Source organism: Chelmon rostratus, chromosome 8, assembly GCF_017976325.1.
Source record: "Chelmon rostratus isolate fCheRos1 chromosome 8, fCheRos1.pri, whole genome shotgun sequence".
Lineage (NCBI taxonomy): Eukaryota > Metazoa > Chordata > Actinopteri > Chaetodontiformes > Chaetodontidae > Chelmon > Chelmon rostratus.
The window spans coordinates 1,953,556-1,964,930 of NC_055665.1; the positions used below are offsets into that span (position 1 = coordinate 1,953,556).

The window sequence follows — 11,375 nt, forward strand, 5'->3', positions numbered from 1 at the left end:
TACCTCATGCGTTTCATCTAGCTATCCACTGGATCGGCTACTGGCTTGGCTGGCCATTAGCTTCTGAGGATAGTAGCATGTTGGATGTTGTGTAGTATACCTCATATGACCTTGAAACTTATTCAACACATACTTTTCCCCAGAGCTGACATTTTGCCTCCTTCTCATCTCTGTTAAGAGTTGCACATGCGCAGTACAATAAGGCAGGACGTATGGATCAGGTAGCGACAGGCTGCTAGCCTCTGAAGCTAATGACTAGCTTAGCCAGAAGCCGCTCCAATGCATAGCTAGGGTAGGCACATGAGTTACCACCTTGGTCAGCTTCTCCTTTCCACCGTTACCACCGCCGGCTTCTCGTTGGCCAGATCAGTAGCTAGCTTCGGCTCAGATTTAGCCTCTGTTCTCTGACTTAGCCTTCTTCTCGAGTAGTCTTAATTTTGAACTTTCAACGCGTAGCCTTGCACTAGCATACATTAAACTAACGTTAACTTGATCAAATTAGCAGTGAGAAAGATTTATTACATTTCAAAAATACTTTAAGACACAAACCATCTCTTGATATCACAGATATACAACAGATACCGACCTTGTGCCTCTTTTTGGGGGTGCTAGTGACTGAAAAACTAACTGCGTATGTCTCCTCGTCGCCTTTTTCGCTCTTACGTTACCATCGCGTTTTTACAGGAACTAGGTGCCCGAGCGTCACTTTCAAAATAAAAGCTCGAAAATCAAAACAGGAAATAGGTCAAAAGAATCATAAGGCTAAAACATAATTAGAACTATTTCTTGTGAAACACAATGAATGCACTGCATCAAGTATTAAAGTTTTCACCGCACGTGTGCTCCAACTGAACTCCCTGCATTAAAATTGTTTTTGCGTTATTCCTGTGAGAATTGATATTTCATTGATCTTGAGGTATATGATCAGATCAATCAAATACCAAACATAGGTCAGATTAAGCATGATCAGGGATAAACTGATGTTTTAAATGTAGACCACTCCTAGTTGTGATATGTGAGGCCACACAGGGCCAGGAGACCAGGAGAAGTTGAACTATATTGTAATGTCAGTGGGACAATGCCCATAGATATAGATTGTCCAAAGGTGAACATTCATCGGTGGGTCAATGCCCAGAGCATGATCTCGTCTTTGAAGATAAGAAATACATGGGTGGAGTTCCAGTAAATATATAATAAAGTTCTCTTTAACTCAGAGGAGGTCTTCCTACACCATCATCACACCACTGCTCAGCAGGACCTGGCTGATAAACATCAGCAGTTTTTAGCTTTTATGCTCTAAGGTCCTGGCACAGTCTGTAATTTTATTATTATGAATTAGTTGATTGATTGTGAAGTGTGAAACTGGGAGGGAGAGACCCGTTAGAGAAGATGTTAATTTACCAAAAATTTGCATTCTATTTTTGTAGTTTTGTGAAAGTGATGTTTGGTCGAAGGAGGGGAACTAATGAAATTCAAAGCTCTGTGGAGTTCCCCATTAAAAATAGGAATATAGAAAAAATAACGACTGAGACAGTTTTATGTTCAAACAGCAGATGGAAACCCTCCCCTTTCATTTCACTTTTGATTAAGTGATTATTTGTACTTTTGTCTTTATGTTTTGGAGGAATTTTCCCCTCCACTTTTCTGTTTTTGCTTTAAAGTTCTGCTTTATTGTCTTTATTTATCTGTTTTCAGAATGGAGCTCTGACTAGAAGTGGAATCATTTTTGCAGAATAGAAACTCGGAGCAACATTTTAGATGGAGTTTCCGTTTAAAACATCATGACATATTGCTTACGTGTTTCCTTTTGTAACCGCAAACCTAAAAAACACAGAAATAATGTTGACTCAGTTAATCACGAACTTAATCCCAAACAAAGTTGAGCTGCGTGAGCCAAACGGCGCCGGAGTATCTGTCAAACATGTCACAGCTTTTCTAAAAAACCTGAAAACTTCTTGACAGTACTTTAAGTTAAGACAGGGGCTGCCATGTTACAAACACAGAACACATGGACAAATATCTGAATCAGAAGCATTCAGAGGTGCATTTTGTATTTCTGTATATGTTGCTATTTACTTCTGGCACATTATACCTGAGCCGAACAAAAACAGACACAACTACTGTTAAACTGAAGCTTTCTGAGAATCTGAAACTAAACTAGAATTAACAAATGCACCCTGAAAACAAACTAAACTACAAGCTAAAAGCTCAAACTTAGATAAAATACAGTTTGATTGAAAATTCTTTGGTGTAAAGTCGTTCTTCATCATCGTGTTCATTAGTTCATCTACCGCCTGCACTCCTGTTGAGTGTCAACAACCTGAATGTGAGGAAGCAGAAGCTTTTTTCAGAACGGAAAAAAACTCCAAACACAAACCAGACTTGTATCAAAACATTTAATTAAATAGAAAACAGCTCTTTTAATCCAAATTATTTACTGTCTAAAGCTGAACACATGTTAAAAGACAAAAATCCACCCACAAACTGAAGCCAACAACGGTGGAAGATCAGCCTACAGCAGACTGTGACAACGACAGAAACAGACATAAAACATCGAGTTTTTAACTTTCATTTTCCACAAAGAAATTTAAAATAACACGTAGTTTATATGCCAGTGGCTTCTGAAAGGTCGAGGTTGAAAAAGGAGAAGTGTTGCATTATAAAAAGCCCTGACAGCGATGACTGTCTGTGGGGATTTCCTCTGACTCAAAGCAAAGTTGGTGGAGGTGTATGAATGTCATTCTCTTTCACTTCTGGTTCTGAAAGGCCACCGAGGCTCAGGTCCCATGGGGCCCACGTGCGCTCTTTAATCTGGGCTCATCTGGATTATTCTAGACTGTCTTCTATCATTTTATGTCTCAGATTCATGCTCTTTAAAAAAGTTGATCACTGAGATTCAAGAAACAGTTTACAGACTTCACAGTTCAGTAAAACACGGGAGGCTGAATACAGAACAACTAACACATCCCGCCTTTTACGAATGAAAAGATGAATCCATGAGCATTAAAATTTGATTTTTATTACTATTATTCATTGGTTTTATTTCTATCTAATGTTATGAATTCAATCTATTCTATTTTCATTCTTATTTTTACTATTATTATAGAGTATGTTTTACTTTCCATCATATTTTCTGTTCGTAATGGCCTATAGCCTCGTTTTAATACATCTTTATCTTATATCTACAATTATTATCAATTATCAAATGTGTTTTTTTCTCTCCATCTTCTGTCCATTCTATGTCCTTTAATGTGAAGCACTTCATGCTCGTAATTTCTTTGTTTTAAAGCACCGTCAAGATGTATTTCTTGTATGAAACTTGTCATACAAATAAAGTTTATTCTTATTTTCTATGATTGTTATTATCATTATTATTGTTATTATTATTATTATTGAGAGGGATTTGGGGTTCAGTGTCTTGTGCAGGCACATCCACACATGGACAGGAGGAGCAGCCCACCTGTGTGTACCCACTGCCCCTCCCTCCAGCTCCACGTCCAGCTCCACGTCCAGCTCCAGCTCCACATCTGTCTCCTCATCTGTCTCCACGTCCAGCTCTCTGTGCTGCCTGACTGTCCGGGGAGGAAGAGCCCGCTCTGTCCACATTAGTTGTAGCTCCTGAAGAGTTGGTCCTTGTCCTCAGCTGCGTTTTTAAGGTTTGGGGCATCATTTCACAGAAGTCTGTGATTGTGATTAAGGGTTTAAACCTGACTTTTCCTGACTCAGTGTCTGCAGGCTTGTTTTTTATCACAGTGGTCCTGAAGATTCTTCCCCTCCTCTGTTGCTCATTGAAGGGGAGTTGAAGGGGACAGTCCTCCTGCTCATGCAGTGATGCAGATTTTCACTCAGCCTTTTCATTCTGATTAATTAATTACAAGTGGTGCCATCTGAGAACAAGTGCAGAAGCTTTATTGTGGATTCCCGGTCATCAGGTAGCCAGTCTTCCAGTGCAGAAGGATTTTTCAGCATCATTTTTGTCTTCACACACAGATGTGCTTCAGTGTGGGAGTTTTGGACACTTTGGGACCCAAAGTGTAAATCAACATTAAGTCCTTTTTTCCAAGCGGTTTGAGCGGTGCATCCAAAAACGTTTCTTTTATCGTTGTCTTACTGTTTCTTTCTCTGAGAATGTTCTTCAAACTAACCTGAGGCGGAGATACAGGACAAATATTTAGTTATGAAATAAAAGACAGCAGCGAGACATACGTTTCTAAACAGTGCAGTGTCGTGTGCGCTAGCTGTGTCTCGTGGCTCAGAGTTAAGAACGACTACCTGAACATGAAGTGAAGCATGTGAAGAGGGTAAGACATGTAAATGCTGCTGTGGAAACTCTTCTCAAACAATCACGTGTGTGTGGAAGCAGAGTCTATGACTTACATAGCATATCAGGAATATTACAAGTGCAAACATCAGCACCGCTATGGCGACAATGACCATGTAGGAATCTGTCATGAGGTCTTCTGTGGGACTGTCAGGACAATCTGGAGATGAAAGTAGAAATTAAAGTTACTCAAGTTTGAACCTGCATTGACCTGCATCACACACTGAGCTGCTACTGCTGACATTCTGCTAAAGGCTTGCAAAACCAGCAGAAATCAGCTTCTAGTCTGCAAAAAAATCCAGCCATCATCTTAAAAACAAACCAATCAGCAAGCTACACTCTGACAAGATGGCATGAGCGTTGTATTGGAGGTCATCCTGAGGGCTGACGAGCAAACCTCAAGAGAATGAGGCGTTGTGCATCTGAAATGATGCACAGACGATTTCTCATGTCAGAATTACTCAGAGGCTGCTTTTGGTCGGATGGATACAGATTCAGAAGTTTGCAGTTTGCAGGAAGGCTGAGAGTTAAAGCCAGGACAGCAAAGCCAGGTGATGATGGTCTACCAGCGTTAAATCAGAGTTGCAGTTGCAGAGGTGAGTGAGGATGCGACCTGCAGCGAGCAGGAAAACTTCAAACTTCCCTCGAACACCGTCGAACAGATCTGAGAACGCCGGACGACTCCACGAGCCGAGCTTTGACTCTTACCTGTCAGAGTGAGGAGGACCTTCCCCTCCCGGTTCTGCTCTCCCACAGGTGCAGCCAGGTGACACATGTACACGCCGCTGTCCCCGCACGTCACGTTGGGCAGGAGGATGCTGTGGGACTCGCCCAGCAGCGCCACCTCTCGCTCCACGCCTCTGTACCATCGAGTGGTTCCGTTGGGGAGGTCTCGGGTCAAAAGGCCGCTGAGACGAGGTGACGGAGGCTCTCCGACCTGTGACACCATCAGAGATCAAGAGCTCACGAAACTGCAGCTGAACAGAAAACTGATGTGGACGCTTCATCCATCACTGCTACTTCAGTATAGTTGCACAAACTACTGTACTTACATACAATTTTGAGGTACTTGTACTTTACTTGAGTATTTCCATTTTTTGCTACTTTGCCTCTACTCCACTACATTTCAGGGGGAATTATTGTACTTTTTACTCCACTGCGTGTATTTGACAGCTTTAATAACTACTATTGACATAACAACACATATGATATGCTGATATGATACATGACGCAGTACAGTGGTAGTAATCTACCAAGAAGTACAAAAAGCATCTTAAACTGGTTTCCCATTAAAGAACTACAACATTAAAATGCTCTTGCATGTATTCTATGTGAGAAAAACAGAATAATATTCTATAATAATATAACACAGTGAAGACACTAGTGTATTTCTACTATTACCTGAGTAAAAGATCTGAGTACTTCTAACTGTAAGTGATACAAGTGAAACTACTTCAGCTGTTATTGAAGAGCACAGCTGCTTGTACACAGACTGTAATTAGAGTTATTACAGGGTGCAGTTAATTACACGTCCTCCACTTTAAAGTGGAGAGAGAGGAGCGTCTGGATTCAAAGCAGCCAATGAAAAGCGGACATGTCTAATGTCGTCTCCCGCCTGCAGCTTTGCAAAGTGAAAGTATTTCTCTCAGTATCAGTCTCCTGCCACTACCAAAGACACGATTTCCTCTCAAACAACCTTCATGAAAACACAAAAAGAGCGTCTTTGTCACCTTGTACCATCTGACTCTGTACTGGACACCGGGCTCGTACCGGGCGGTGCACGGAAGAACACCATCCGCACCAAGCACGGCCTCAAACTGCAGCACGTCCTCGGTGACAGGTGTGCCCACAGCAAGCTTCACACCTGGGGAATACAAGATCATTATTATTATGTGTGTAAAGCCTCAGTACAGGAGCTTATCACACCAGATCAGTGTCACAATAACAGAAACCACACCGACACCGACGACACCGAAATGAAACGCAGTCCTGAGTGAATGTCTAAAGTTTAAAACACTCACACAGGGTCAGCAGCAGGGCGGCGCCCAGAGGTCCTGCACACATGATGCTCAGGTGAGGAGGAAGGCTGAGGAGATGAAGAGGACGTCTGAGGAGCAGGAGAGGAGACGGAATCAACCGACTGGCAGTGAGGCTATATATACAATACTTGGTGTGTGTGTGGGGGGGCGGTGTTAGCATCAAACGGAAAGTGACTGACTGTCTTCCGGGATGACGCCTTCATTCAGTCCACACAGCGTTTTCAGAGCATGTGAAGGCTGCAGGAGCGCAGGAGCGGGGGCTCAGAGATTAGCACCATGCAGTTGACAGACAGGTCTGAAGCGGTTGTTTTCTACTCACTTATCATTCTAGGTGAGTGTATATATTACGATCAGATGATTGTTGTCTTTATCTTTGTGGTCGGCAGGTCCCATTACATGTTGCGACAGGGGACAGTTGCGCACGCCAAACTCTATTTAAAAAAATGACAATTTCATGGCCCGCGGTTCTAACTACACACACATACTCCAAAGAGCACCTTTTTCAGGTATTTTATTGACTGATTTGTGTACTGGAAAATCGGCATTGCCGATAGATGGGTAGACATAACGTCTCGCTTTATCCGCTAAAGAAGAGCAACAAAATAAAAAATTGACACATTTCTGAATGAAATTCGGATTGACGCTTAGTCGTAGTGTGAATAATAAATAAAGGTAAAGTGCCTGTGGAGATTATTTTTTTACTCTTCGGTGACGTATGTTTATGGTGTGTCAGCCCTCCGATTGGCTAGTGTTAGCACCTCATTGCATCAGCTTCAACGTTACGTTGAATAATTACGTTATAATCCAGTGGTATTTTGTATTTGGAGCTGCTGCACGGTGGCTCGGTGGTTAGCAGCGTCGCCTCACAGCTAGAAGATCCCCGGTTCGATCCCGCCTGGGGTCTTTCTGTGTGGAGTTTGCATGTTCTCCCTGTGCAGCGTGGGTTCTCACCGGGTTCTCCGGCTTCCTCCCATAGTCCAATAAACATGTTTAGGTTAATTGATAACTCTAAATTGTCCATAGGTGTGAATGAGCGTGTGGTTGTTTGTCTGTATATGTAGCCCTGTAGCCCTGCCCAGGGTGTCCCCTGCCTTCGCCCGAGAGACGGCTGGGATAGGCTCCAGCCCCCCCGTGACCCTGCAAAGGATTCAGCGGTGTATAGATAATGGATGGATGGATGGTGCCTCGAGCTAATGGGCACAGTGTAGCCATGTAATAACAGTTAAAAAATAAAGTTATTGCGACATCATCATGTACAGTATGAAGTGAAAGCAGGCTTTCTGCGGACTTTCCGTGCAGGTAGTTTCCAGCGAGAAAGTCAGTTGTGGAAATCCCTGATGAGTGACGTTAGTGATGCGTTTACGTGCTTCATTGGTTTCGATTGTAAGTCCAAAACAACACGTTGTTCTTCTTTTATCATTTGAGGCTTTAAGATTTTATCTCCGAGCACCAATAATCTCAGTATAATAATAATAATAGTAACTTTAATTATACAGCACCCTTTAATTTTAAGCACAAAGTGCTTTCCAGATTAAAGGATTTACAGAATATACAAACATGTAATAGTAGTCATGAACAGATGGAGGTACAAGTGCAAAATAAGTAAGTTCATATGCAAAAAAGGAAAATGTGGGTAAAAGAAATCTTTAAAGTAGGTGAAATTTAAGTAAAGGAAATGACCACATTTCTAAACTAATAAGATGCAAACATAAGATACGATGTCATATAAAGCAGATAGAATTCCAATGAAAGAGGAAAGTTGCATTTAAAACAGATGGAGGTGCAAAGTATGAAGGGATTACTGTGACACTGAGAGGAGGGCTGTTCTTGTTTGTCATCAAAACTGAACAAACAACGTATCTGTGAGATGTTTTATAATTGATAAGATGTAAAATAATACATATATGGAAGATAAATCAGACTTTGGACCACATGGATCTGATGTTTTGAGAGAAAAGAGAGGCGATCATGACGACAGGGCTTCCACACTCAAACATGGATTTCTTCTTTGGATTTCGTAGTTGTTGCAGAGTCAGTGAGGGGCAACGTAGAGGTGACGGAGAGCAGCTCGTTTTATTCCTGCTGTGGAAAAGAACCTGCGCTTGAGTTCAGCCAGGAGTGTGAAAACACCTGGGACATCGACAACAAGGTAGGAAAAACCCTGCAAGCATGAACACAGCGCAGCATGGCTTTCACACACATCTGTGACCTTTCTGTACTTTTATTCAAGCCCACACAAACAAGCCCAAAGAACACCTGAGCAGGTAAAAACAAAATACCCGCAGCTGCAAGCTACCATTTCATCTCATGTGAGCTAAAAGGCTTAAAATGCAAATTAAAAAGTGAACTTTGCAGTTTAATTTTTTTTTATTGTCATCAAAGCAGATTGCCAGAGTGAAAAACACAAAGTTTCACATTGAGTTTCATGATAATTATGGTCACATCTCTTCAGTCTAATCGTCGCCGTGCTCGCAGCTCATCAGTCCTGCATGCTATTGGATGGATTGTCATGAAATATGCCTCAGACGTTCAAGTTTCCTGCAGGATGAATTGTAATAACTGTCTGATCCTCTGATTTTTCATCTAGCGCCACCATCGGGTCAACATTTATATGTTTCCTTTACTTTGATTTATGAGCAAATACCCCAAAAAAACTGACATCCTGTCAGCTCAGCTGCGCTGTGTTTTGCATTAGTTAGCAAATGTTAGCATGCTAACTCATTGAACCTAAATGATGAACGTGGAAAGCATTTCTCCTGCTGAACTTTAGTGTGCTAGCATTGCTAATGTGAGCATGTTTCCATGCTAGTGTTAGCCCAAGCACTACTGAGCCTTTGTAGCTGCTAGCATGGCTGCAGACTCTTGTGTTCCCTGCTTACTATGAAGTTCACTGCTTTTTCTGTCTTTTGTGAGTGTCTGGGTGAGAAGTGGCTGCTCGATAAACAGCAGCCCTAAAAAGATGACAAACATAAACAGCGGTGTCCATGGCGAGTGCGTTTTCTTCCTCACAGAGTGGAAGCACTTTAATCCAGCAGTGTTTCCCGCCATGCTTGCTTGCTAGCAGTCCTCTTCTTCCCTGCCTCACAACGCTGCAAGACGTCAAAAATCTCCCTCGAAACGCGTCACTTCTAAGCTTAAGATTGCTTATTAGCTTCAGCCTTTTCTCGTGAAGTGATTGCCGTTTGTGGGGTTTTATTCTTGCAGAACATCGCCCACACCAAGGATTCGTCCAAAGATTGCATCCCTCCATGCAAGAAGATTGAAGGCGGAGTGATGACGCTGGATGCGTGTGTGGCTGTCAACGTTAGCGTGGTGTGCACCAAGGTAGGTCACGCACTTTTTAATATACATGTTTGACGTTGTGGCTGCATGCTGTCAGTGTCCATCTAGTTCCGGTATATTCACGAGCAGGCAGACGTCATCTCCAGAACCCCGATAAATGGATAAATAGTTGGATAAATGGCACCGCGAGTACGAGGAAAAGGAATCTGAAGCATCTCATTTTCACTCTTTACAGGAAAAGTATGTGACTGTGGAGAATCGGATCCACTACCACGGCCAGCCGTGCTCTGCTTCCCGTTCCAACAAGGTGGCACCAGGAAATCAGGGTGGGTCTCACCGTTTACACCGACAGGCTGATGTCAGTCTTCAAACACATTCATTCATCGAGACACTTTCTATGTTTGATGAATGATGCATTGACCTGCACAGAGCAGATCGAGCCAGACAGGAAGTCAGCCACAGGAAAGCTGTAGAGAATCTGATACATTTTCAAAATAAAACATCCTGTGCACGCTTACTATTACTATTAACTTCTTATTTTTTATGCATTTAGTGCAGTCAGAGGCATTCATTTAATCCAGTAACAGATGTCATTTTCTGTTGCTGACGTTCTTGTCACTCTTGTGGCTGCAGGCTCTGCTGGACTGTCGCTGCTCGCTGCGCTGATCGGTGGATTGATTGTGAAGTGGTTGAACTGAACTGAGACCAGCTGGACTCTACATGTAATGCTGCTGTTTGTTATTCATACTTAAAGGGACCTTTCTCTATTGCTTTTATCATTAAGCAAGCTTTCACGAGCTGCTTCCTTCTGCTAAGTGCAGAAAAGAGTTTGAAACGCTGCCTATTGCCAATTTAACTTTCATATTATTTATTGCAAAGGAAATATACTCAACAAAATATTTATCAAATCCCTTTTGTAAAAAGCTTAAATTGTCCCTTTTTGTTAATCCTCTCCTCAATAAGAAAAATGAATCACTGTACTGTCAGCTGAAAACCTTTATATTCAACATTGTGTGATGTTTATATCGACATATCGAGCACTATAAATGAACTTTTTATATTTCACCGGTGCCTCTCTGGGCTGAAACAGTACTGAAGCTTACAGAAAACAGTGTTTTCCAGTTTAGAAGCATATTTAGAAACCGTATTTAGTGTTAGAAAACGAACAAAAGGTTCAAGCCAGTGAAGTTTGGTACTCAGGCATTATGTTAGCAAGCAAAACAAATGTAAAGCCAGAATTGATAAGCTGATTAATTGATTTCAGTCAGTAAAAGCTCCACACATTCCGTTCTGTCGAGGCGTAGTGAAATCGAACCGACGACGACTGTTTAAGGCCTCGTTACAAAAACTCAGCAGCCCGAGTCGGTCCACATGTTTCAGAGTGTCCTTGAAAGAAGGTCAGAGTGCGTCACAGCAGGAAAGAGCATCTGATTGTGCACAAATGAAAGCCAATAAAAGGTACGATGAGGTTTACCAGGTAGTGTTAGCCTCTATTTTTAAACCACTTTGTACCCACCTGACTTTACCTGAGCTGCTGAAGCTTAAACCACTTATGATTATGCACAAAATTTCTATGTCTGCTCCATTATTATGTAAAATACTGTTTAAGCACTTTGAAGAGGCCTGAAGTATAAACATATAAGCTATTTCCCTCTGACATAGCCTTTACTTCCTCTCCTGTAAAGGTACGAAGTGTCAGCTATGGCCAGAAATTTGGTTTAAAACTTACAGAA

General features: G+C 42.0%; 1 protein-coding gene across 1 annotated transcript; it reads right to left on the reverse strand.

The window, feature by feature from the left end:
- Nucleotides 1-2,402: 2,402 nt before the first annotated feature.
- LOC121611053 (CD83 antigen-like) lies at nucleotides 2,403-6,480 on the reverse strand. Its single transcript, XM_041943426.1, has 5 exons — nucleotides 6,343-6,480; nucleotides 6,052-6,185; nucleotides 5,030-5,258; nucleotides 4,378-4,481; nucleotides 2,403-4,145 (listed from the first exon to the last, which is right to left on the reverse strand). The coding sequence occupies exons 1-5, from the start codon at nucleotides 6,383-6,385 to the stop codon at nucleotides 3,981-3,983; spliced, it is 675 nt and encodes a 224-aa protein (XP_041799360.1). The 5' UTR covers nucleotides 6,386-6,480; the 3' UTR covers nucleotides 2,403-3,980.
- Between the last annotated feature and the right edge of the window lie 4,895 nt (nucleotides 6,481-11,375).